The sequence below is a fragment of the Nomascus leucogenys genome, chromosome 9, assembly GCF_006542625.1.
Source record: "Nomascus leucogenys isolate Asia chromosome 9, Asia_NLE_v1, whole genome shotgun sequence".
Classification (NCBI taxonomy): domain Eukaryota; kingdom Metazoa; phylum Chordata; class Mammalia; order Primates; family Hylobatidae; genus Nomascus; species Nomascus leucogenys.
The window spans coordinates 14614796-14640057 of record NC_044389.1 but is presented as its reverse complement, the minus strand read 5'-3'; the positions used below and the strand labels follow the sequence as shown (position 1 = coordinate 14640057).

The 25262-nt window shown below is 54.6% G+C and overlaps 1 protein-coding gene across 6 annotated transcripts; it reads right to left on the bottom strand.

The window, feature by feature from the left end:
- Positions 1-5329: 5329 nt before the first annotated feature.
- TNNT2 (troponin T2, cardiac type) lies at positions 5330-24090 on the bottom strand. 6 transcript variants are annotated; one of them, XM_012502016.2, is made up of 17 exons: positions 23976-24090; positions 19571-19625; positions 18440-18450; positions 18322-18336; positions 16115-16144; positions 14462-14527; positions 14070-14105; positions 13134-13167; positions 11903-11963; positions 11483-11599; positions 10592-10669; positions 9593-9703; positions 8692-8700; positions 8220-8329; positions 7599-7689; positions 5945-5985; positions 5330-5577 (listed from the first exon to the last, which is right to left on the bottom strand). In XM_012502016.2, exons 2-17 carry the CDS (start codon positions 19609-19611, stop codon positions 5532-5534), a joined length of 897 nt encoding a protein of 298 aa, XP_012357470.1. In that variant the 5' UTR covers positions 19612-19625; positions 23976-24090; the 3' UTR covers positions 5330-5531. The 6 variants fall into 6 exon arrangements, with proteins under 6 accessions (XP_012357470.1, XP_030674534.1, XP_030674533.1 ...); XM_030818674.1 differs by having other exon boundaries at positions 8692-8697; XM_030818673.1 differs by having other exon boundaries at positions 14070-14102.
- Between the last annotated feature and the right edge of the window lie 1172 nt (positions 24091-25262).

Sequence of the window (25262 nt, the reverse complement as noted above, 5' to 3'; positions counted from 1 at the left end):
GGGCACCCAGTCCTGGTTTCTGTGAATCACAGGAGGCCCAGAGTGAATGAGCCTTCAATGTGTGGCTCTTAAGGCAGCATCAGAGGCATCGCTGGTGCTCAGGAAGCCACAGGTGCTCAGGAGGGAGTCCCAAAGTCTTCTTGAAGAAACAGGGACTTCACCAAGGCCTTGAGGAAGGGGGAGGGCAGTTGGATAGGCAGAGAGAGAAAGAAGGGCAAGAAAAAGCCATGCAGAGGTGGGAGAGCATAGGACATGCTGGAGAAACAAAAGTAACTAGCTCCATTTGGCTGAAAAGTAAGGCTGGAGGTAGACTGCAGAGGGTCCCTAAAGCACCTCTGCCACCTCCAACAACAGCCAGATAGGCCCTGCTGGCATCTAGACCCAGGACTCTGCCCACCCTGAGGTTTACTCACTATCTTTGCAGAGTCGAGGGGTAACCCACAGACAAGGTAATGACAGGTGCTTCCATGACCCACAGATCCCCCCAACTACTCTGGGACACAGGTACGGGGTATAATTACTCCCAAGAATGAGGAGGCTGGCTGATGATTCTCTTGCACCCTGGGTAAAGCCCCACTCAACCCCACCTCTACTGTTCCCTCCAGAAGCCGCCTCCATGTGCTAGACATAGCACATCTCCTCCTGTCAGGTCCCAGGTGGGCAGCTGGAGGGGAGCAGAGAGGGTCAAGCTCCTGGACTCCTGCCCTGTGCCCTCAGCCCCAGTCAGCTAACAGGAGGCTCTGATTCTGGCCCAAGCACTGCAGTCTGGGGAGATTTGGGATGCTCCTCAATCTACAAGATCCACATGTTGGGAAGAATCCTGGCTCTGATGTCACATAGACCTGGATTCAAATCCCAGCTTTGCCACTTACTAACTGAATGGCCCTTGGCATGTCGCCTAAACTCTCTGTACCTCGGTTTCCTCATCTGCAGCATGCAGTGTGATCTGGGGACTGTGGATGGTTGGCTGGAGAGAACATATGTAAGGTAGCTGGCCCGGTGCCTGCATGGGGGGAGCAGAGTGAGAAACATATGAAGGGTATGTGTGCAGGGGGAGAAGATGAGCTGACCCAGATCAGCAGCATTTTCCCCAAATTCACACTTAGTCTTCCTCCTGGTAGGGATGACAGGGCAGACTGGACTTTCAGAGGAGAAGCCAAGCCCAGAGAGGCAAGTGAGTGTCTGTCGTTACACTGTGGGAACATGGGGTCCAGCCTGGTCTCCCCTGCACCCCCGGCCTGCCCCATACCCAACAGGAGCCTATTGGTGAGCCTGGCCTTGGGACCTATCACTGAGCCCAGCTATTTCCCCCAACCAAGGCGGGTTCCCTGGAAGCTCAGGCCCTGTCCCACCTTTCCCAGAAATCAAGCTGCAGAGTTGGGAGTGGAGCCTGGCCTGGGAACAAGTTCTGGTGCCTCCATCCAGACAGTGGCACAGGCTGAACCACCTGCCAGGAGGGACAGTCCGTAGCAGCAACTCCCCCCCCCCCCCAACCCCTGGTGGTCTATCTGGTCAGGGAGAAGGCCAGGCCGTGGAATCCAGGAGGAAAGAGGAGCCATTGAAGGGTTCCCTAAAACCGCACGGGCAAGGAGGAGCCAGCCCAGACCCAGCATGGGTGAACTCTTCTTCTGCAGACCTTGAGCCCTTGAGAAAGGCTAATAACGTGTTCTCATCCAAAAGGCAGTAGCAGTGGCTCACACTGATTACACACTATGCACTAAGCACTAAGCACTGTGCTAGTTACTGCATGTTTATTTCATTTAGCCTTCATAACAATCCCCATTGTTTAGATAGGGGAACTTGAGCACAGAGAAGGTAAGGAATTTGACCAAAATCCCAGAGCTGGGAAGGGGCAGAGCCAGAGTTTGATGGGAGAAAGTGAGGCTCTAGCTTCAGAGCACGGGGGCTCCAGCTGAAGGAGCTGGATTCCCAGGCAAAGGAGCCCTGAGGGAACACCTTGTTCTCTCCCAGCTCTACCTTTAAAGTGGGCACCACATGAATGAGCTCTGCCCAGGATGCGAGCTTGTTTGGAGAATGAATCTGATGACAGGATGGCGGAAGAGTCTTCACCTCTGACTCAGGGCTGAGAAGAGCCTGCAAGTAATTTTCCCTGAACGTTTGGTGTACACAGGGTGCTGAGAGGCCAATGAGGCAATGGGTCATGGGTCGAAAGTAGAGTGAGATGGGATCTGAGAGGCATAGAGGGAGGTCCCTGCAGGGGAAAGTGGGGACAGTGGGGACAGTGGGGGTTAGAGTGTCTGGGTGGGCATCAACTCACCCCGCTGCATCCAGCTCCTCAGTGGTCAGGAGGCCCAGGCCGGCTCTTGGCCACTGCTGCACCTTCAGTGTTTGGTTCAGGACCATCATAAGCACAAGAATGATGGAAGTGGTGGGTGAACTGAGGAGGGTGTGTGGAGGCCTTGTCTGTGAAGCTATCTCAGTGTGTTCTGTGCACACATCCGTGATCTTTCTGTTCCCTAGGAATATTATGGGGAGAGCACAGGACCACTTGGTCTGAAGCCCCTACCCTTGCCTTTTGAAATTGGCAGGACTCCCTGCACTGGGCTGATGGACCAGGTGTGCCCCTGCACCCTGACACTCACTTGCTTTCTCCTCTGTCCTGGGATAGGACAAGGTCCCCTTCCCAGGCTCCACTTATGGACTAGTGCTCCAGGTTCCATGCAGACCAGATGTCTGCAGATCTTTTGCCTAGAGGCAGTGCTTGGGTTAACCTGTGGTGTTCCTCTTAAGATGATGGGATGGGGACCTCAACTGGGTGAGACCCCCATGGGGGCAGTGTCTGGGACACTCCAAAGTTCTTTCCTGAACACCAGGTGACCTTAGGAGAAAAGAGATTAAGTGGGACCTGGCCTTAGGGGCTGTTCAGAGTCGGAGGGCAAGGGTGTCTCCTGTGCCCACCTCTGGGCACAATTTTTTTTTTTTTGAGCGATTCCGCTGCCTCAGCCTCCCGAGCCCTACTACAGGCGCGTGCCACCATGCCCAGCTAATTTTTTTTTTGAGACGGAGTCTCGTTCTGTCACCAGGCTGGAGTGCAGTAGAGACAGGGTTTCACCATGTTGCCCAGGATGGTCTTGATCTCCTGACCTCATGATCTGCCTGCCTCGGCTTCGCAAAGTGCTGGGATTACAGGCATGAGCCACCTCGCCCGGCCTGGGCACAATTTTTAAAAGAGAGACCACACTACTAGAGCAGGGGTCCCCAACCTCTGCACCGCGGACCAGACTCTACCAGTCTATAGCCTGTTACGAACCAGGCTGCACACAGCAGGAGGTGAGCTATGGGTGGGCGAGCATGATGGCCTGAGCTCCACCTCCCGTCAGATCAGCAGCAGCATTAGATTCTCATAGGAGTGTGAACCCTATTGTGAACTGTGCATGCAAGGGATCTAGGGTGCATACTCTTTATGAGAATCTATTGCCTGACGATCTGATGTGGAACAGTTTCATCCTGAAACCACCCCCACCCACCCACCCACCCTTACTTTTCTTCCCCACCCCACCCCCTGTCCATGGAAAAATAGTCTTCCAAGAAAATGGTCCTTGGTGCCAAAAAGGTTGGGGAGCGCTGTACTAGAGAAATGATCACAAGGACCCTGCTGGGAGAGGGGGAGCAGGAGACAGGGCCCCAGACATACGGCCCATCATGACCTCTTGTTGCACCAAGGAGACACTGAGGCATAGGAGGTGGAGCCAAGGTGGCAGGTGGGGGTGGGGGTGCAGTGCCCCTTTATGGGGGGAGGGGCTAGGGCACTGCCCCAGCTGTCCTATCTGGCAAACTGGGAGAGTAGGGCTGGAGCGTGCCAGGAGCTGCCAGTGGGTCTCCCAGAGCCCATGGTGAGAGCCCTCCTTGGGCCTGAGGCCCGCATCCTGCCTCCCTGTCCATTTTGGGGGCATTTATGAGGGAGCCTTCTTGTCCCCACCAGAAGATGCTTGGATTCTGCTAATAACTATGTCTCTTCAAACACACCATGCTGGCTCTTGCTTCTCAAACTATGTGCCGCTCCCAGCCCCACCTCCGACCTCTTCCCCTTGACTTCCCCTCCTCACCCTCTGGTACTCGGCCTAGACACCCTTTCCTCCAGAAAGCCTTCCCACCTGCCAGGGCCAGGTGTGCTGCGTGGCTATGCCTCTCCCCAGCATGGCCCCCCCCACCCTCCCCTGTCACCCGGGGCTGGGACCTCTGCTTGCTGTCTCCCTGCTGTTGGATGTGAGCTCTGTGAGCTCCGTGAGCGATGTGCTGGCTTAAATCACAGCCCCCCACAACCACACAGTGTCTAGCACACAGTTGGTGCTCAGGAGGTATTTGAATGACTGAATGAATGAATGAATGAATGAATAAGAAATGAGGCCAAGACCCCAGGCTAAGCCCCTCCCTGTGGCCCAAGGACCATTTCCTCTTCATCTCTCACTACATAGATCCCAGTGCTTGGCACACAGCACAGGATAACATGTCTGCATTGTCTCCTGGGAGCATGAGAGCCATGCCTGAAGGAAGAGATGCGTCTAACCAAGTGTGGCATTGGATGGCATAGCTGTGACAGCACATGCTCTAGCAAGCAGAAATGGATTCACTCTGGCTGGGAGACCACAGGAAGCCTTTCCAGACACAACTCATCAGGCACTTGCTGATGGGTGGCGAGTGGGGAGCCAAGGGAAGGAATTGGGAATTGCACACCTGATAAAGGAATGGAGGGTCAAGAGAATGTGTCGTCTCAGGCTTTCCTCTGGAGAGGAGGATGGTGCCCTCTCATCGTTTCCTTGTCTTTCTGCCAACTGAAATCCATGCCACCAAGCTGTCCTCTTCGGCTCAGGACCCTGTGGTTTAAGCCCTTGAGGATGTGCAGATCATGGGAGGGGGAAACTGAGGCACCCAGACTAATCCACACCTCTCAACAACTCAGGCCTGAATAGCTGCCCAATAAAACTGGCCTTTCTTCCTTCCTCAAGAGCTCCCTGTCCCTCAGACGCCTGGTTCCTAGGGCCCTGGCTAGGAGGAGAAAGAGAACGGGAACCATCCAAAGAGGCCTGCATTGTTCTCCAGTGAGTGACTCACGCAGGGAACACTCTGTCCCCCTCAACAGCACTTTTCCCATGTGCTGTTTTGGTGACTCCAAGGAGCTATGATCAGAAGCCCTTTCCACTGCTCCTGCCTCCAGGGCCGCACCCTGGGCCCTCCACCCTCTCCCCAGCTACAGGCAAGCAGGGAGACCAGACAGGGGAAAGCTCCTCGGAGCTTGGCAGACACCGGGGGCCTGTGAGACCAGGGTCTCGTCTCAGTTTCTCTCTCTCTGAAGGGGACATGACAGAAATGCCAGTCAGTGTGTGGTGGCTTTTTATTACTGGTGTGGAGTGGGTGTGGGGGCAGGCAGGAGTGGTGGCTCCCACCTAGGCCAGCTCCCTATTTCCAAACAGGAGCTGCCTGGGGTGCCCAGGAGGGCCCAGGAACTGGGGGAGTGCAGGCCGGAGACAGGTGCGAACGAGGAGCAGATCTTTGGTGAAGGAGGCTGGGCTCTATTTCCAGCGCCCGGTGACTTTGGCCTTCCCGCGGGTCTTGGAGCTGCAGGGGAAGCAGGACGCAGTGACATGGAGACACAGGCAGGGTAGTAGGTCACCATGGGGCTGGGGTAGGACTGGCGTGCCAAAGGTGAGAGCAGCAGGCTGGAGCTGCCTCCAGGGGCAGAATAGGGCAGCAGCCTGAGGCTGGAGGGAAGCTTCTCCACCCCACATTTCACCCCCATCAGCAAGCAGAGGCCACAGGGAGAGAAGCACGAGGCCCCGGAGGAGCCAGAGAAGGAAACCTGTGGGCTGAAGCGGAGGAGGAAAGGCTGGGAGCCTGGGGCCCTCCAAGGAGGAATGGGATAGCTGGAAGGGAGGGACGGAGGGGGCAGGGGGTGGGCTAGGCGAGAATGACCTCAGACACTTACACTTTCTGGTTATCATTGATCCTGTTTCGGAGAACATTGATCTGCAAGAAAAGTGGGAAGGACAAAGAGCAACACTGGAGCTGATTGGCTCAGGTCCCAGGTGGCCTGGGGATGGGGAGAAGGGGGCTGAGTGCAGCGGTGCAGGAGGACAAGGAGGAGCATCGAAGAGTAGGAGGGGTTAGGATAGTTAAGGGTCAGGAGGGGCCTGTGTGCCACAGGCAGAAGCCAAGGAGAAGCTTCCGGGATGCCTCATGGGCCTCTCACTGTGGGGTACCAGGGCCATAGTAGGTTCAGGATATGAAAGTCCATAAGGAGGGCCTCTGAGAGCTGGGCACAAAGCTGGAGGCTGTGTCATGGAGCCCTCCTAGCCCCAGACCCCTCTGGGGCACCCCTGCCCAGCTGCCCACCATCCCGGAAGCTGTGCCCTTTGAGGAGTAGCATCCCCATGCACCACCCCTGCAGGGCGCTGCCCCAAAGTTTGGCAAATCTGTGTCCTGTTGGCCAGTGCAGAGTTCAGTGTGGAACCAAAAAAAAAAAAAAAAAGAAAAAAGTGGAAGGCACAGGACTAGAGAGGCCATAACAACGGCTGACACCTGCTGAGCATTTAGTGGGTGCCAGGCTCTGTCCTGAGCCCCTTCCCAGATGTGAACCCATAGGGCTGCTATGAGGCCATAGTAAGTTAATACATGGGACATTCTTGGAACAGTGGTTGGAACACTACAGCAATAATAACAATTAGTATTATCTCTGTAACCCTCCCAATCACCCTCTGAAGTAGATTGTAGTGTTACCTGTGGAAATGGAGGCAAGGAACAGTGGACTAACTCACCCAACGTCACACAGCCAGTGAGGGGCACAGGTAGAAATTCAACCCAGACATTATGGCTCCAAAGTCCATGCCATTGTCACCAGGAAATATAGCCCCTCTCCGTATTGGGAGGTGGGAGTGCCCTGTAGCCACTGCGGCCTGAGCCTGCCCAGGGAGGGGCTTCTTGCCCAGGGAGGAGTAGTTTGGCAGGAGCAGCAGAGGAGACCCTCCAGGGGAAGCTGAATTCTCCCCTTAGTGAGCAAAGAGGCCCTGGGACCGGGGCTGGGGGGTGGTGGGTAGGGAAGGACTGGCGCCCAGGTCTGAGCTCAGGTATGCAGCATCAGTGTCCTCTAAGGCACATGCTTGCCTGGTGTCTGTTTGCCTAAGACCCTCATTAGTGCACATAGGACCCCGAAAGACTGTGGGCTTGAGGCTCAGCCTAACTGTGCCCACACCAGGGCCTTGGGTGTATGTGGGGAGAAGCCTCTCTCTGTTGGCAGCCCTCCCCTTCCACTGGGTGTCCTGGCTTGGTGCATCCTGGTCCTTGTATCCAGCTCAGATCACTGAGCTGCTGCCTCGAGGTGTTGGAGACCCCCAGGGTTGGAACCCCAGGAAAGCGTCTCTGCTCAGCCCCAGCGAGCTCTCAGACACTTCCAGCAAGCGGTCGTCAATGCGGTGGACATGGAACACTGCTGAAGGCCAGGCAGCAGGGGCAGATGCAGGAGCTGAAGGGGGCTGGTGGGGAATAGGGACAGGGACCCAGGGACCTGCAGCAGTATTACAGGACCCAGTGAACCAGGAGGAGCGTGAGATGAGATGCTGGGTGGGGACAGCATGGCGGCCCACCTCATATTTCTGCTGCTTGAACTTCTCCTGCAGGTCGAACTTCTCTGCCTCCAAGTTATAGATGCTCTGCCACAGCTCCTTGGCCTTCTCCCTGCACGGGCAAGGGTGGGAATGGGGAGGTCCAGGGAAGGGCCCTCCTGGGCCTCCGTCCTGGTCCTGGCCCAGCCTCCAGGGTCCCAGCCCTCCTTCCCACCTCGAGGCCTGCCAAGGGTACCCCAGCCCACCCCGTGGGCCTGACCCAGCCTGGGGACCAGACGGCAGCACCCAGTGCTCAGGAACGGACACCAGGGGCTGCCAGAGCAAAGTTCCAAGAACAAGCGGGGAGCAGGAGAGGCCCTTCTGGCGCAGGAGAGCATCTAGTTCAATCCCCTGTCCTGACTCCCGTGTGCAGGTGGGTAGATGGAGCTCAGAGGGGTGGGGCACCTGCTCAGTTCTCTTTCCCCATCAGCAAAGCCCAGAAAGGAGTTGGCCTGACCTGCTGGTGCCCAGCTCTGGTCCCACCAAACTTGCCATGGGAAAATATGTGAGGCAGTCACGCCCTCTGGTGGCTCGCAGAAAGAAGTGCCCTCGGCCCGACCCCTCCCTGGGCAGTGCCCCAGGACCACTCCTCCCAGCCCCCACCTCAGCTGATCTTCATTCAGGTGGTCGATGGCCAGCACCTTCCTCCTTTCGGCCAGAATCTTCTTCTTCTTTTCCCGCTCGGTCTGCCTCTTCCCACTTTTCCGCTCTGTCTGAAGGGTGTGGGAAGCAGAGACAACTGGCCAGATTGCCCCCTGCCTGTCCCCTAACCCTCCCCAAACCCTCTGGAGGTGGAGCAAGGCCTGCAGGAGGGCCAGGTTCTTATGCTCTTCTTCCTGCCACACCCCACACTACCAACTACATGTATTCCCTGGGGAAACTGAGGCAGGGGCAAGGAGGATCACGTCAGTCTCTTCCTTCTTTGCCTAACTAATCTCTTCCACCTCTCGCCAGCTTCCCCCCTCCCCAGCCAGCCCAATCTCTTCACTCCTCCCCTCTAGCAAGGTGCCTTCCCCTCCCAGGGAGCTCCCCAAAACTAGGGGGAGGAAGAAGGCTTGAGGTTTTTGGTACCCACCTGGGCCTGCTAAACCGGGAAACCATGAGAGAGAGGCCCAGAGAAAAAGACCAATACCGCAACAGAGACAGAGAAGGCGGGAAGACAAAGGCAAGGAGAGACATGGAAGAGAAGATTCAGACACTCGCTGTAGTCAGCTGGGTTTACTAGGACGTGGGTCTGGGGGTTACAGCAGGGGCTGTTTGATAGCATGAAGACTTTGATGCCAAAGTCTTGGCTGGTGTGGTCACCATGGGGGCAGAGGCAGGGGGTGGCCTAGTTCTGAGCTAGGGACTAAGCTGGAAATCTAAGAAAATGTTTTGATTCCTTCACTACCTAGAGAAAATCAATTTCACATATCTCTCCTCCCTTGAGAATGGAGGATCTAGGAGGAATGGGGCACAAAAGTTAGGGATCGAGAGTGAGTTTCCAGGAACAAACGATCTCACATCTGTGTGGCACATAGACACTTTCCATGGTAGTTCATTTGAGCTTCTCAAAGCATCAAGGCAGGCAATATGAGTGCCAGTTGAGGAAACCGAGGCTCAGAGGTTGCAAAAGGTCACACAACTGTATGTGGCAGAGCTAGGTCTCCAACTAGAGCTCTGACGCTAGGCACAAGGCTCTTCCAGCTGCACCCAGCCTCCTTGGGGGAGCACTCCTGGGGCCAGGCACGGGGAGCACCTTTGGTGCCCCAGGCTCTGCCTGTAGCCCCCTACCCCAGCAAGCCCCTCCTAGTGCAAGCCATGGTCAGGCTGAAAACCAGCTCAGGGGCTGGGCATGAGGAGACCTCAGTCTTCCACCCACAGCAGCTGGGAATCTCTTCCTGGGATCTGACCTAAAGTCTACCTGCTGCAGTGGACACCTCATTCCTCACGGCTATACCAGGATCTCCTGGCGACCCCTGCTGCTCCCCACCTACCTTCTGGATGTAACCCCCAAAATGCATCATGTTGGACAAAGCCTTCTTCTTCCGGGCCTCATCCTCAGCCTTCCTCCTGTTCTCCTCCTCCTCTCGTCGAGCCCTCTCTTCCTGATTTACAGCAAGGAGGAAGAGAGCAAATTAGGGGAAAGGATTGGAAACCCTGATTCTGGGCTGAAGCTTGTGGTCTTTATGGGTGAGTTCAGTTTTCTCTCCGCTGGGCAAGGAGCTTTCTGAGAGGGTAGCTCCCAGCACAGAGCTGGCCCACAGGAGTCCACTGACTGAGAAATGACTGCGTGAATGAATGAGGTCCTGATTCCCAAATGTGAGATCTCGTCATCCCCTCAAGCTAGGAGTGCCCCTGGAAGACCTGTTGCTCTGGAAATGCCTTCAGCAGCTGCACAGGAAGAGAGCTACGGGGCCTTCAGTTCTCGCGAAGTCTGCACTGGGGAAGGGATGAGGGCTGGAGAGTCTTATAAAATAATATGTTCATAAGGATGCAGGCGTTTCTCTCTTGCTTGCTGATGTATTATCAGAGCCAAGACAATGCCCAGCACTTCCTAGGTTGATATTGATATTGTCTCTTTTTTTTTTTTTTTTTTTGAGATGGAGTTTCACTCTTGTTGCCCAGGCTAGAGTGCAATGGCGTGACCTCGGCTCACCGCAACCTCCGCCTCCCGTGTTCAAGCGATTCTCCTGCCTCAGCCTCCTGAGTAGCTGGGATTACTGGCATGCACCACCACGCCCGGCTAATTTTGTATTTTTCGTAGAGACAGGGTTTCTCCATGTTGGTCAGGCCAGTCTCGAACTCCCAACCTCAAGTGATCTGCCTGCCTTGGCCTCCCAAAGTGCTGGGATTACAGGCGTGAGCCACCGCACCCGGCCAATATTGTCTCTTGACTGATTTCATTCATGTTGATGAATAGAGAGGGGCCTAGGGGCCCAGCAGGAGCTGGGAGCGTGGGGGGACTCCATGGGCCTGGGCTGGGGGTCACTCACAGCTAGGCGGTTCTGCCGCTCCTTCTCCCGCTCATTCCGGATGCGCTGCTGCTCGGCCCGCTCTGCCCGACGTCTCTCCTAAGGAGAAGAGGCAAAGCCCACCCAGGTGTGCATAGGGAGAAGGTGGCATTGCAGGTACAGAAACCTGCATGGGGTGGCAAGGGAATTCCTAGGGGGGGTTCCTTCCAGAGTCTTGAAGCAGTGGTGCCCGGCCTCCAAGGGCCTCCACTTTCAACCAGCTCCATGGACGTGCACACCAGGGTACCTGCAGTGACCCACCTCCAACATTCCTCATGGTGAGACTGCCCTCCACAATTGGGAAACATCAAGCAGGCTCCTCCTGAGCTCTGCCCCACCTCCATCCCACCCTACCCTGGCAGCTGCTCTGTGCCATATGCTTGGATAGATGGCCAAGTCATTGCTCTAGCCAGAGCAGCATGTCTGTGGGAAGGCAAGTTTGATGGGGAGAAACAAAAGCAATCAAAGCAGCCTCCACGCTCTGCAGGAGAAGGATGTGGGATATTGCAGGTCACACTCCCCTTCATCTGTGGGGGAAGAGAAATCAAGGGCAGGGGTGGTGCAGCAGGCCTGTGAAAAATCAGTCCACAGCCCAGGCCTGAATTAGGCCCTGGGGGAGGCCTGAAACAGATCAGACTCAGCTCTGGCAGTCAAGGAGCATCCAGTCGAATGGGGAGGGAAGGCAGGGACCCAAGAAACCAGTCAGGGCTGCAGGAGCTGTGCAGAGTGCTGGAGGGCCTCTGAAGGAGAGCTCACACCTAGCTGGGTTTGAGGTGCCGGGGAAGGCTGTCTGGAGGAGGTTGGGCCTGACAAAAGGGATGGAGGACAGACTGGGCCATCAGAGAACGTTAGGTGGGCAGACTGGACACCTACGATCCTGTCTTTGAGAGAAACGAGCTCCTCCTCCTCCTTCTTCCTGTTCTCAAAGTGAGCCTCGATCAGCGCCTGCAACTCATTCAGGTCCTTCTCCATGCGCTTCCGGTGGATGTCCTGTGGGTGGACCACTGCGGCTCAGAGGCTGCCACTCCAAAGAGTCCAGGGGAGAGATGGGCGGGCTAGACACCCCCCCAACGCAGTGCAAAAGACCTCTGGCAGGGCCTGGCGCCTGGCCATGGAAGGGGTAACTATGGCCTGAACCCAGGATCACGCTCATGGATGGGCACCCAGCCTGGCTGTTGCTTCACCCCATCCCACCTGCGCTCTACCCCAGCCCAAGGTCACAAAATCTCTGTCACTGAGGGCCTTTAGGACTATCCCCAGCCCAGGCCTGCTCAACCCACAGCCACCGCTTACATCAAAGTCCACTCTCTCTCCATCGGGGATCTTGGGAGGCACCAAGTTGGGCATGAATGACCTGTTGGAGAGAGGAATAGTCAGTGAGCATCAGCCCCATTCTGGACCCAGGGACTGAGGGTGTCCAGGACCGGCAGGGCCCTGCTCCTTCCTAGAGAATCTTCCAGCACTGCCCTGACCAACCACAGCAATGGTAGTAACACTGACGTCAACAATGGCAGTCCTCAGCCTTGCTCAGCACCTGGGAATACACAAAGCTCTTTCACGTATGCTATTTCACTTCATGCTCATGATATGCTCATGAAGTAGGTACCGTTAATCTCACTTAGGAGAACTGAGGCTCAGGGAGGTAGAATGACTTGCTCAAAGCCACACAACTTGGAATCAAAGAAGTTGTGACAAGATGGCATGCTTGTTGGACTCCAAATCCTCTGGTGGACCCCGCAGAAACTCGACATGAACCTGGGAGTCTTGCAGTTTGGTCCTGGTCCCAACACATACTGAAACTCAGGGGGTTCTCTGATTCTTCGTGTCCCCATCTGCCCTCAGGTGTGTGGAGCTGAAATGAGATACTGCAGTGCACAAGAGGCCAGGAAGGGGAAAGGCACTGGGCAAATAAATGGATCTGGGATGTCTTGGGCTGGTTTCAGAAGGCCCCACTGAAATGGGAAGAGCCTGTGAGTGAGCAAAGGCACCATGGGTCAACCTCTGCTGGCAGGGTTGGCATCATAAAAAGGGAAATGCTCCCTATCCCCCAGCACCCCCAGCACACACCACCTCCAGGTGGGCTTCACGTGTGTGGCACCAAGCCGCCCTGCCCTCTCTCAGCTCTCTGAAGCCGCCATGCCTATGCTGGCATGGTTTCATTATTTGGCTCCCCACAATTTGATTCCCTTTATCCCAAGGTCCCACCTTGGCCATGGAGGAGGGTGTTCTGGCTGTACTGTGAGAGAGGAGAGTGTCTGTTCAGGGCCCTTCCTCTAGAATAACATAGCCCTGTCTCTGACAGGGTGCATGATTGGTGATGGAGTGTTGGGTGGAATTCAGCCCTCACTCACTCCTTTAGGAAGAGACGTTTGTGCAGTACACAACTTGTACAACTGTACTGTGGTGGTCTGTGCCCACCAAACCCCCAGCCCGTGTCCACTCCCCATACTGCACCCCTGTTCCATCATCATCCTCTCTCCCTGAGCCTCTGTTCCCGGCTCTACCCAGGTGCATCACCACTCACCTGGGCTTTGGTTTGGACTCTTCCATTGGGCCATCTGGAGGAGACAGAAGCACACAGCCATGGGTCAGGGGGCCCCAGATGTGGTCCCAACTCCACCCTCGATGAGCTAGACCCCTGTGGATTTCCATTTCCCCATCTGCATAGTGAGTGCCTCCCGGCACTGGGGAGCCCTGATTCCAGGAGCATCCAGGAGAATGAAGGCAGTAGGGGCTGCAGATACCACACTCCCTCTCCCATAGAGTTCTGCAGGGCACACACTCGCGCAGTGTGGAACTTCACACAAAGCCTTCTCTCACTCACCAGTTCTGGGCAAAGCAATTTTGCTTCTCTTGGGCTTCACAGTGAGGAGGGCTTTGGAAAGGTCCCCAGGGGTCCTGGCCCTAGAATCCCCTCCCAGGTCTTTGCCTCCTTTGTTACCCCCTGGACTTCCTGGTGGCCACAGGGCAGAAGCTGACGATATGATTCCAAGCCCCAGCTCGTTGTCCCCTCCCCTTTGGAGAAGTGACTGGGACCACCTATAACCCTGGTGAAGGCTGCAGCATGACGATGACTGCAGCAATGACCCACCATGACCATCTATGCATTGGGATTTCATCCTGTGGACACCACATTCTACGAGTGATTTCACCTAAGCTCTAGGAGCTTCATGTGTGGATATGACTTCTGGGTCCCATTTCTCTGTTCAGACCAGGGGGCTGGACAATGGTCCCCTCTCCCACTGGGTGCCACCAATGCAGCTTCTCTGGGAGGAGAAGGGGCAAAGTTAAAAGCTCAACATCTAAAACTTTGGAAGTGCCACCAAGTTCTGTCCTCTCCTCTCCCAAACCCTCTCAGTGCACATCCACTTCCCTGGAAAGAGTACTTTGGGCATTCTCCAAAGCTGCTGTGAGGGGTTCCTTTGCCTCCTCCCTTGTACCTCTCTCCTGACATCCTTACCTTCAGCCTCCTTCACTTCCTCTTCTTCTCCATCTTCTAAATGAAACACGAGAAATCAATCAAGGTCCTTGTTCTGAGCTCAAGTCCCCCCAACCCCGCCACCAAGAGCCTCCCCCACAGATAAGTCCTAGCCTAGATGCACTCTGTTGGTTTTTGGGGTCATAGAGCTGTCTCTCACACACGCATTCCCCTGGACCCAGGACTCTGACTGACACAAGAGAAGCGCTGGGTCAACGTTTGTTGATTGGGCAATCAATGGTTGACTCTTAGCCGATAGGAGAATCAGGTGCACATGGGAAAGCCTGTTCCGGGGGGTTTCTTACTGCCTCAGGAATGGCTCCAGGAGCTCTCAGCACCCCCTGAGGCCCCTGCACCCTCATCCAGAGACTTACCTTCTGCCCTGGTCTCCTCGGTCTCAGCCTCTGCTTCAGGATCCTCTTCCGCTGCCTCCTCCTGCTCTGGAGAAGTGAAGCAGACACAGTGAAGAAGCAGGCCCCACTCATGCTATCAGGCAGAACCCAGAGCAGAGAATGGGCAGCGGGGAGTGGGGATGGGGGTCAAGACGTCTAGGTGCAGATGAATTTGGGGGCAGCCAACGTGCTGGGGGCTGCCATTCTTGGTTTTGACTGTCGGCTACCTCCCGCCACTCAGCCTAGCCCCATTCATCCCGGCGACCTCCCTGATGATGGGACTCCACCTCATTCCCCAACTTTCCAGCCCAGAAGTTCCACCCCGTGTCTGGCACCACAGAACATGCCCTGCTTAAGCTGAGGTGTCTGGAAGCTCCTGTCCTGAACATAGTGACTCTAGACACCCTCAATCCACATCTCAAAGAAACCAAAAGAGTACGACTGTGTGGCTGGATGGCACACCCAACATCTGGATCTTCATACTATCCAGAAAGTGGGCAGGATTTTTCTGTTGTCATCCATTTGTTTGGCAGGATGTGGCCCCCATCTCTATCAGGCACTTGGAGTAGACAGACAGACAAACAGATAAGGGAGACAGGATGCCGCCTGGCCTGGGCTGTGCCTATAGGAAGTGTTCTGTGATGCCTGTTCACCAATGCACTGGGAAGTGGGTGCCTCTTGGCAGAGGGAGAAGAAAAAGCCTCGGGCAGGAGGAAGACACCATCGTGGGAGAAGGGTTGGCCTTCATTCCCTCTGTCCTCCCTTCCCAGGTCTGAGTCCTCTCTGAAGCCTGGAGATGCCTTTTATTTGATCCCTGCAAGAGTCTTACCTCAAAATAATCCTTCTAGAAGGTGTGAAAGCAGAGGGCTAGCGAGGAAGGACATGCAATTGTGGGGCCCACCTTTAGGCCATCTTGTTCACACCTCTGCCACCTCATCTGACGTGTCATTTCTCTGTACAATATACCCCACCCCACCCAGTGGCCATGCAACATCCCAAGGATGGGAAGCTTACTGCCTCCCCAACCCATCTACTGCATCTTGAGATATAGCTGTCAGAATGCGCTTTCTAAAATTAAGCCCTGATCTCACTCCCTTGCCTTGGTCCTGTGCTCCCCATCAGCAGGACGCATCTGAAGGCTGATGTCATGTCCTTCCTGCTCTGGCTATTTCCAGTCTCCCTGGCTGCTCTCCAGAGGACTCTGTCCCCAGACCCCCCAACCAACACCTGGCCGCCCTGCCTGGCGCTGTCCAGCTGCTAAAGAGGTCCCAGCACGGAACACTAGGATGTGCACGGGGGCAGGGTGGCGCTGCTGTCTTCTAGATGCCGGGTCCCCTCTATGGCCACATTTGGAGCAGCTTGGGAGACCAGCTAGCCTGGGTCCCTCCCACCGCCCAACCCAGGGGAAGGATCCAGGAACCAGGAAGAGGAGCCAGTGGCCCTGAAGTTCAGGCATGATGAGCAGCTTGGAACTGTGATCCTGGCCCCTGGGAGGCAGGGGAGGAAACAACTGACCCACTCCATCCCTGCCCCCTACTCACACCCCCCAGCCCCCAGAGCAGGGCCCCTGGACAAGGAGGCTGCACTCGGGACAGCAGGCAGCAGAAAGCACCACAGAAGGAAAGGCTGTACTACCGTCTTCGTCCTCTCTCCAGTCCTCCTCTTCTGAGGTTCAGGGAGTGGCCGCAGCGGAGGGGAAAAGCGAGACAGGTTAGTCTGGGAGCAGAGAGCCCAGGGCAGGAGCAGCCGCCCAGCGCAGTGGTTTTAAGAGTGTGGGCTTTGGAGTTAGGCCGGCGTTCCAGTTCCTGAGCCACTACTTTCCAGCAACAGGGGCAACTCTCAGTTACTTCCCTGAGCTTCAGGTCCCTCATCAGTAAAATGGGAATCATTCTACTCGCTTCTCAGCCGTGGTGAGGACTGAATGACCTAGCGTGCATAGAGCACCCAGCAGGTGCCTGGCACAAGAGGAGCATGCGATCTGTGGTAACTGCACTGCCTCTAGATGACAGAGCCTCGGCTTCCTTCTTACTAAGACAGAGGTCCCTAAAGAGCAGAGAGTGGGGGACAATTCACTCCCATCAAATTTCCTGCCCTCAACAAGCTTGCCCATGTTCCTGCTCTGAACGAGGCTCTTGGGTATCCTGCAAACCATGCCCAGTTTCCAGGAGTCACACTTTAGAAAGCCTCACTGGAGAGCCGGGCCCCAGGGGAGATTTGCCCGGCCTGTTGGGAGGATGCTGCCCCATCTAAGAAGGGTCCAGCATTATAAACCTAAGGAAAGAGGCTGCAACTACAACAGTTGTTCTATGTACAAATATCTGCCCAAAAAAACAGTTCCAGCAAGTGGAACCATTCCTCTCTTGGAAGAAGGACACCTGGCATTATCTATCCTGCAGGCTTAGTGGACACCCATCTAGACGTTGCTCTCTCTTGATCATTTGCAGCCAGATCCTCAACTGTGTGGGAGGCGGGTCTCATCTATTCATGGCAAGCAAGGCAGATGCTACATGGCTCAGGCCCCGGCACAGTGGAGAATGACTCTGCTAACTCACAGCCAAATTCTACTGTGTGTGGCAGGCGGATTGGTCCCAAATCCAGAGATCTATGTCTCAAACTCCACCACCCCAAACCTGTTATAAGGAAGTGGAAAATCCTCCAAAGCAAAGGAAGGGCTATCATATCAAGAGTCTGTTCAGGGAACACAGCAGAATTTGGAGCCGGCTAGATTTTTGATTCAAAAATATATTTCTGATAGCTTCCGAAGTATCTGGTGTTCCTTAAAAACCAAAAAAGACGCCTGTGGCCTCTTTCAGTTTCTCCCATGAATTTCTCTTCTGTCTCCTCTTTGGCCAGACACCCCTGGAACAGCCTTAAATGTGCAGGAGGGTCCCCATTTTCCCTAGAAGCCATGGGGAGCAAGAGTGGGGCCACCTGGGCTCCCCACCGGACCTTCATAGAGACCGTTCTCCTAATATCTACACGCCACATGCTGAAGTGATACCTGAGCCACTAAAAGGCAGGGTCCACCTGCCTGGGGTGCAGGGGGAGGACTGGAGCGAAGCCTCTGAATCATTCCCATGTGCCAAACTCTCAGGAAGAAGGGAAAGTGAGGGCATTCTTTCAGGGAGATGTGGGACCCACAGCTGAGGAGGGCAATGGGTTAACCGATCAGAATAGGAGCAGCAAGAGGGGCCTCTGCAAGCTCAGAATCATGACAAAGCTTCATGCCGAGATAAGACGTCTCAGATCACTGAGCAATTTCATACTCCTAATTGCATTTGAGGAATTACTAAATGGAATCTTTTGGGGCGTATCATGGCATTGTGGTTATGGTTTTTAAGTAGGTGCTTCTCTCTTAGAGATACAGTGTAGTGAAATCTTGAAGCATGAAATGACATGGTGCCTGGGAACAATTTTGGATGTCTGCTCCAAAATAACTGGTGGAAGGCGGAGTATAGAGGAAAGAAGATTGGCCCTAAGACGATGATTGTTGAAGCTGGTAATGGGTACATTGGGCAGGGGCAGCATTATTATTATTATTGCTACCTTTATATGCATTTAAAATTTCCCATGATAAAAGGGAAAAGAAGCAAAAATAATTGGGAAAAGTGGTCATTATGTTTGAAGCAAATGGCGGACAGAAGAGACAGGTTTAAATCGTTTGCCTTAAGACCCGAGCAACCCAGGTAGGACTGATTCCCATTTTAGAAGGCACTGTTGTTGGACGATCTTGCTCAGCTGAGAGTGAGGAGCAGGGAGAGATGAGCTGCTTTCCCAGGGCTCCCAGGATTTCCACATTGCTGAGGCTGCCCTCTGGCTCTCCACCTGCCTAAGGTACATACCTTCAACAGCTGCTTCTGCCCAGAAGAGAAGTCCAGGTGGCAAGAGAAGAGAGAAGAGGTGGGTCAGTTTCGAACCAGGCTGTCTTTGATCCAAATGAGTACACACGTTTACGCTTACCTTCCTGCTCCCTGAGAGCAACAGGAAACACTGTCAGTAGCTCGCACACATGCCCATGCAAACACACATGCCTGCACACACATGCACACATGCATGCATGCACACACATGCATGCATGCACACACATGCACACACAGGCTTGCACACACTGGCCTTTCCCCAAAGATAATCCCCCCCTTTTTCTCCCTTGTTGCCTAGTGGAGTCCATGCTACCCTGCCCACCTTGCAGTGACACCCACTAGCCTGGCCTGCCCTTCTCATGCAGGGCTGCCTCCTACCATCCTCCGCAAGCCTGCGCCGCAGCCAGCTTGGTCTCACCAGCGTTCTGCTCACTTACTCTTTCCATCTTTGCCCAAGCTGTACCCCTTTCTAGAAAGTCCTGCCCTCTCCCAAATCTCTTATCTCTCCAAATTCTGCACAGGTAGGACCTGCCTTCTCCACACAGCCCCCTGACTATTCCAGCCCCTGATCTCCCTCTCCTCAGAACTCCTGCACTACCAACAGCCCGCCCTCCACACCGGGCCCCATTTGCTAATTTCTTCCCCCAGTTTATGTCTTAACATCTCAACAAGAGAGTAAGTTCTGTGAGGGCAGTAGCCGTGCCTATACCTCTGTCTCCTCCCTGGTGACAACTATCCTCCATAGTTATCGGATTGGCTGTGTCCCACCCCCTGGTTTCCCTCTGGGACAGGACTGTGGGCAGGGCACTGTCAGGAGAGAGTAGGGATACAAGATGGGGTGATAACACTGGGTTCTGAGCTGGGGTTTGGGGGGCATAATCAGCTCTGTGCCTCTGGAGAGTCATTGAACCTTCCTCAGTCAGTTTCAGGAGACCCAACATCTCAGCTTCTCTATTCATGGCCCCTAGCCAAGACTGGCCAAGGACCCTGATGACCCTGGAGCTGAACCTCTGTGCTTCCCAAAGTCCCTCGGCCTGTGCTCTGCCTGGGATCTACCACCCAGGGGTATAGGAGTGGAAAGGAAATGGCTATATCTCTCCTTGGGGTGCCCAAAACACACACAGCTACTTCTACCCAGAATCCTAGGACAGCTAGGAGGCTCCTGGACCAGGTGTCAGCAGGGCAGCGGGGGGAGAGGACCCCACTCAGGCAGGGTGCTCCAGATACTCACTCCTCCTCGTACTCTTCCACCACCTCTTCCGTGTCAGACATGGTCTCTGCTCTCCCTCCAAAAAGAGAAAAAAGTCAGTGCAGGTACAAAAGGAAGCATGCCTTCCTCAGAAGAGCTCTGGCCCCCGTTGTACAGAGATCAGAGAGGCCTGGGGTGAATCTAGTTCCACCCCTCATGAGCTGTGTGACCTGCAACAAAAAGCCTGTTTCCTCCCCTGCCAGGGAGATAGTGACACCCACATGGCAGCAAGACCACCTGCTGATGTCCACTTCATTCCTTGCCCCTGAACTGGCAATACTGCCTGGGATGCTGCATTTTCATTTGTGACACTCAAGACAATGTCTGCAGTTTCTCAACCTTTCCGTCCACTCTGCCCACCCCCACTCCACAGGATCTGTTTAGCACTGCACAAATCTTCACTGCACAAAGGCTCACTGCAGCCTCAACCTTCTGGGCTCAAGCAATTCTCCCACCTCAGCCTCCTGAGTTGCTGGGACTATAGTTGTGCACCACCATGCCTGGCTAATTTTTGTATTTTTAGTAGAGCTGGGATTTTGCCACATTGCCCAGGCTGTTTCGAACTCCCAGGCTCAAGGGATCCTCCTGCCTCAGCCTCTCGAAGTCCTGAGATTACAGGCGTGAGCCACCGCACCCATTCCATGTGTGCTGGACAAAAGTGAGACCTGGACAAAAGGTCTTTGGGCACCCCAAGAGACCGGCCTGGACAAAAGAGTGAGACCTTGTCTCCAAATAAATAAATAAAAGCATACAGGAGGGATGCTTGTGGTTTGGGATCTTTTCAGTATGTTGACTGTGATGATGGATACATGAACCTACATAGGTTAAAGTTGTTTAGAGTTTCACATACACATGGTGCAATTGTGGGCAAATCTGAATAAGATCATAGATTGATTGTATGGATGTCCAATCTTGGTTTTGATATTGTACTAATTTTGCAAATGTTGCCCTTGGGAGAAACTGGGCACAGTGTGTAAGGGCTCGCTATTAAAGATGACTGTCTATTAGTCTTTAATTATCTCAGTGAAAATTCCGATTAAAAAAATGTTCCCCCGGGGAACTCATTCTGAGATCATCTTCTCACTGCACTGGGAACAGATAATCTAGATTCAGATCCTCTTCCATTAGCTTGCTGAGGGTGTTTAGGCGAGTCTTTTTAACATCTCTAAACCTCAGTCCTTTCTCTGTCTCATGGAGATAAAGTGTACACATCCTGGCTACTCAGGGTCTTTACGAGGCTCCAGTTGACATTAACAAAAGGGGAAGGCATTAGGCAATGTCAGGTGTTACAGTGCGCGTGTAATCACAGGGAGGCGGCAGACAGCAAGCACTTGAGTGTGAGACTAATCTCGTTTTGAATGCTGGCTCCAGCATGCGTTTGCCTGCGACCTTGGCAAGGTCACTTAACCTCCCTACATCTCAGCTCCCTTTGCTGTGAAATTGCTGCTCTTCTCAGGTAGGTGTGAGGAACAGAGCTGGTGTGAAGTGTAGGCATTCAGCTAATAACTACTATGACCCAACCCTCCTGGGCCATGACAGTGCACTGCTCCAGGGACACCATCACATTGTTTGAAACGTGAACAGCAGCCTCTGCTGTAGTGCACTATGCCAGCCCCACAGCCTTCCTGATGTTGGCTTCCAAGGGAGAGAATGGACAGGGTGATGTGAGAGTGAGGCTAAAGTGAGGCAGGAGAAGAATCTGAATGATGCTCAGGACCACTCTCCAATGCTCCTCCTCTGCTGCCCACCTCCTGCCCCACTCACACCTGCCAGTGCTGCAGCACCAACTTCAGACCCAAGCCTCAGGATGAGGACAGAGGCACATAGACAGTCTTGCTCACTCCCTCATCACCTCTCCCTGCACATCCCCCTGTAGTAGCTGAGACCAACTCCAGGCACTCATCTGTAGACATCCAGCAAGAGCCAGGGCTCTGGTTAGGTGGGGTGATGTCCTGAGGCTGAGCCATTCCAAGGGAGCTGCCACTGCCCAGCTGCCCCTCTAGGTGGAGACTTCCCCAGACTCAGCACCCACTGCAGCCCCGGATTGACTGTCTTCAGACCCTGTTCCTGTTATGTCCAGTCCTGCTGGGTTAGAAACGAGCATGGCTGCAGCAGCGTGGTCCCTCCCCTGCTCCCTCTGCTGGAGCAGGATGAGGACAGTGAGGGAGGAGCCTTGTTTGCAAGGAGCTCTGGAGCGCAGCTCTGAGCCACTTTTTTGCCCCAACCCCCAGGGTAGGGTGGGTGGGTGAGAAGAGACATCAAATGTGCGAGGTGCTATAATGGGGAATCAAGCCTCATTCTGCTGAAAAAAAGACTCAAACCCAGAGGGTCTCCAAATAGGTCTTAGGATGAGCGTGGCCAAACGGAATAGCCTTCCTAACCCTAGGATGGGTGGGGGTGACAAGTGTTACCCAAAGCCCCAGGGGAGCGGCCAGAACTAGTGACTTGAGAATTTGAGGAGCTCCTACCTGAGCCCCAGGAGAAGCTTGTCCCTCAGTGGGAGGGAGAACATTCTCAGAGGAACCGTGCATGGCCAGCCTGGGCGCATAGCTTCTAGCTTTCTCTCTCCTCTCCTACCCTGCCCTTCCACCAGTTCAGAGCCACTGGGCATGGTTCTGGGGGCTCACAGGAGGACAGAGCAGCTTGGACTCCTCTCCCTGTTCCTGGGAGCACCATCCAGCTCCCAAAAATAGCATGCAGACATGGAGGATGGAGGAGGGCTTTCAGCCAGCCCAGAGGACACCACCATGCCAGTGGCTCAAAGGCAGGATCTGATGCAGGGGAAAGAGGTGGGCTGAGACTGGGGGTTGCAGAATGGGAGAGAGTCAAGAACCTGGCAGGGCAAGGGACCAGAATGTCCTGAAACACCTGTGTCCTCACACCCAAGTCCCACCCACTTCCACAGGCAGCTTTCTAGCCTAATACGTTCACAGCTAACACATGTTGGAAGCCTAACACGTTCACAGGGTCACCTTTCTTGCGGAGTAAAGCAAAGACAATAGAAGGCATAAAGCATACTGACCTTAGGGTCAAAAAATCTGGGCTTAAAATCCAGATTTTGCTGTGTGGCCTTATTTAAGTCACCTAGCCTCTCTGACTTCAGTTAACCAACTATAAAACAGAAGAGCCTTGAGTTCTGTCCTTGTAGAAACAGTCTCTGAGTTTCTGAGAAACACAGGCCCCACCCCTCAGTCCTTGTCCCCAGCATTCGGCTGGGATTTTCCTAAGCCAACAGCTGTTAGCCCACCAGGAGAGTGGGGGTAAGGGGAAGGGGAGAGGGCAGGAGGAGTGGAAGTGGGGGGCAGAAAGTAGGAGGCAGCAGGCAACCTGATCCTCTTAGATTCCACTTTTGCAGAGAGAAGGAAGATTCACCCTCTAAGACATGGGTCAGAAAAGGAATTTGGGAGGGCAGGTAGCTTCCCGGCTACAGCAGGCCTGGAATGTGCTCTGAAATTCCTTACACACCAGGCAACCCCCTCCCTGAATAGTCCTCAGCCTGCCCAGGAGAAACTAGAAACCAAGGGAATCTTTCTCCACCACTCCTGGGCACAGAGCAAGGCCTGTCCCAAGATGGGGTGTTGGGGTGGGATGGGACAAGGGTTACACTTACGAGGACCCAGGTTAAACTCTTTAATGCCAACCAGCTGGGCTCACACCCAAGGACAGGTTCTCCCAGTGGGGCCTCTCCCCATCTGCCCCCCAAGTGCAGCTCAGCTCAGGGTCCTCTCTGGGAGGGAATGGCACTGAGTCAGCGGCATCAAATGGAATTCCTGCGTCGGCCTGGAGAGGCGCTGCAGAGGACCTTGCACATCTGGTCGTTCTCAGTGCTTCCAGGACAGTTTCTGAGTTCCTGGCCTTGAGAATATGACCAGGAGACTCACCTGACTGACAGGGCTGCAGTCTCACTCTGCTCTCTGGGGCTCAAGAAGGACCTGCCTGGAGAGGTATAGGTGACCTTTGGCCTGGAACAAGCAATTTAGGGGAATCTCTGTTGGTTAGAGCCTCACTGTATTTAGAGCAGGCAGAGGCCTAGCAAATATTTATCCCACTCTACAGATGAGAAAACTGAGGCCTGGGGAGGGAAAGTGACTCATCCAAGAGTTTACAACTCTACATCTTTAGCGGCAGGTCCAAGACGCCAACCCTAGTCTCCAACCCTAGTCTCCAATGGCTACCATGGGATTCTGTCTTTCTCTCTGCTCTATTGTACCAATCTTGGAGCCCAGTCCTAGCAACCCATCCTCTGAAGTGTGGCCTCCACCAGGAGGGGCCATGGACTTCTGCAGACACAGGTGGACTCTGGGTAAATATGCCAGGGCCCAAGACCCTCACATCTCCCCATCCATTCTCTGCTCTCCTCTTCCCCAGAGCCCTGCCCGAGCCTTACCTCAGAACAGCAGCTGCCGACAGATCCTGGAGGCGTCTGCTCAGCCTCGGCAGGGACTGGGTGAGGCAGAGGATGGAGACGGCTTTAAGCAGGCATGTGGGCTGGGGCCTGGTGAGCCAGCCCTGCAGAGGGAGGAATGCGAGACAGGGGACGGGTGGGGCAGGGGGATGGCGGTGGGGGTGGGGGGTGTTGGCTGCTATTTTGGCAGGTGCCAGGGACAAGGCTACAGGAACATGTACCACGCCATATAAGCCCATGTGGTCTTCCAGCTGCTCAGATAAGCTATTTAAAACCAGAGCAGATATGCAGGGAACAGTCATGCAACATAAACCAGCTGTCCCTCTTGAGAATCCTGATAAAGCAGAGGCCAGCAACCCAGGCCTTGGAGGGCCGGCTGAGAGCAGGGTTGGGGGGCAGAAGGCAACCTCCAAGACACTCCGTAAGTCTCAGCACCAGAATCTTGGAAGGCAGAGGGCAAGAGATATGTGCTGCTCCACTTGAACTGATGCTGGGGGTAAAGACATCTTCCAGGCTACTGGCTCCTAATGGGCTGAGCAGCCTTGGGCAGGTTGCCGGCTCTGCCAGCCTCAGTGAGGACATCTGCAAGGTGGGTCTTCTCCATGACCCCCAAAGCCATGTGGCACACCCTCCTCACAGGGAATGGACTTAAACTGCTGCAGGAGGCCAGATACAAGGTAGAACTTCCAGTCAAGAACCTTGAACAGGCGCTCATTGTGTGAGAGGGCTGATGCAGACTGTCGAAGTTCATCCCCTAACAGCTTCAAAATCAAGCAGTACAGGACTAGGATCTGCTAAACCTACTAGACTGCAGATGCATAGGTCAGGCCCAGGGGTTTTGCTTGCTTGCCTGTGTGTGACCATGCACATGCACTTGTACGTTCAGGGCTGGCCCATTGCAGGGTTCGGTAGATCATGAAAATGAAAGAGACAGGAGGAAAGCAAGCCAGTTGGCAGCTGAGCTGACTCTCCCCTCCATCTCTCTCTCTGAATCTTCACAGCCTAGGTCCTCCTTGGCTCTGAAGCAGGAATGGTCCTCCTCTGGAGCAGGCCCTCCCCTCCCCCATGACCCCCCTGGCACTTAAAGATCTTGCCCATTCATGATCCACACTCCTCTGTTTCTCCATGGGCAAGGAAAGCAATCTTGCTATTCTCTGCCCCCTTCTCCCATCACCCAATCATGTGTCCCGCCCTCCCAGTCCTCAAACTCTTCTCTCAATCCCTCTGCCTTGGGAGCTACTATGCTGCCTCCACCACTAATGTCCTTGA

What these genes read in the sequence shown, in the direction of transcription:
- TNNT2 (XM_012502016.2), bottom strand. Translation starts at nt 19,611, where the DNA reads ATGTCTGACACGGAAGAGGTGGTGGAAGAGTACGAGGAGGA. An exon ending in GGAAGTGAAGGAGGCTGAAG is followed by an intron (nt 13,168 to 14,069) that starts GTAAGGATGTCA and finishes TGTCTCCTCCAG; the next exon opens with ATGGCCCAATGGAAGAGTCC. An exon ending in ATCAATGATAACCAGAAAGT is followed by an intron (nt 5,578 to 5,944) that starts GTAAGTGTCTGA and finishes CTTCCCCTGCAG; the next exon opens with CTCCAAGACCCGCGGGAAGG.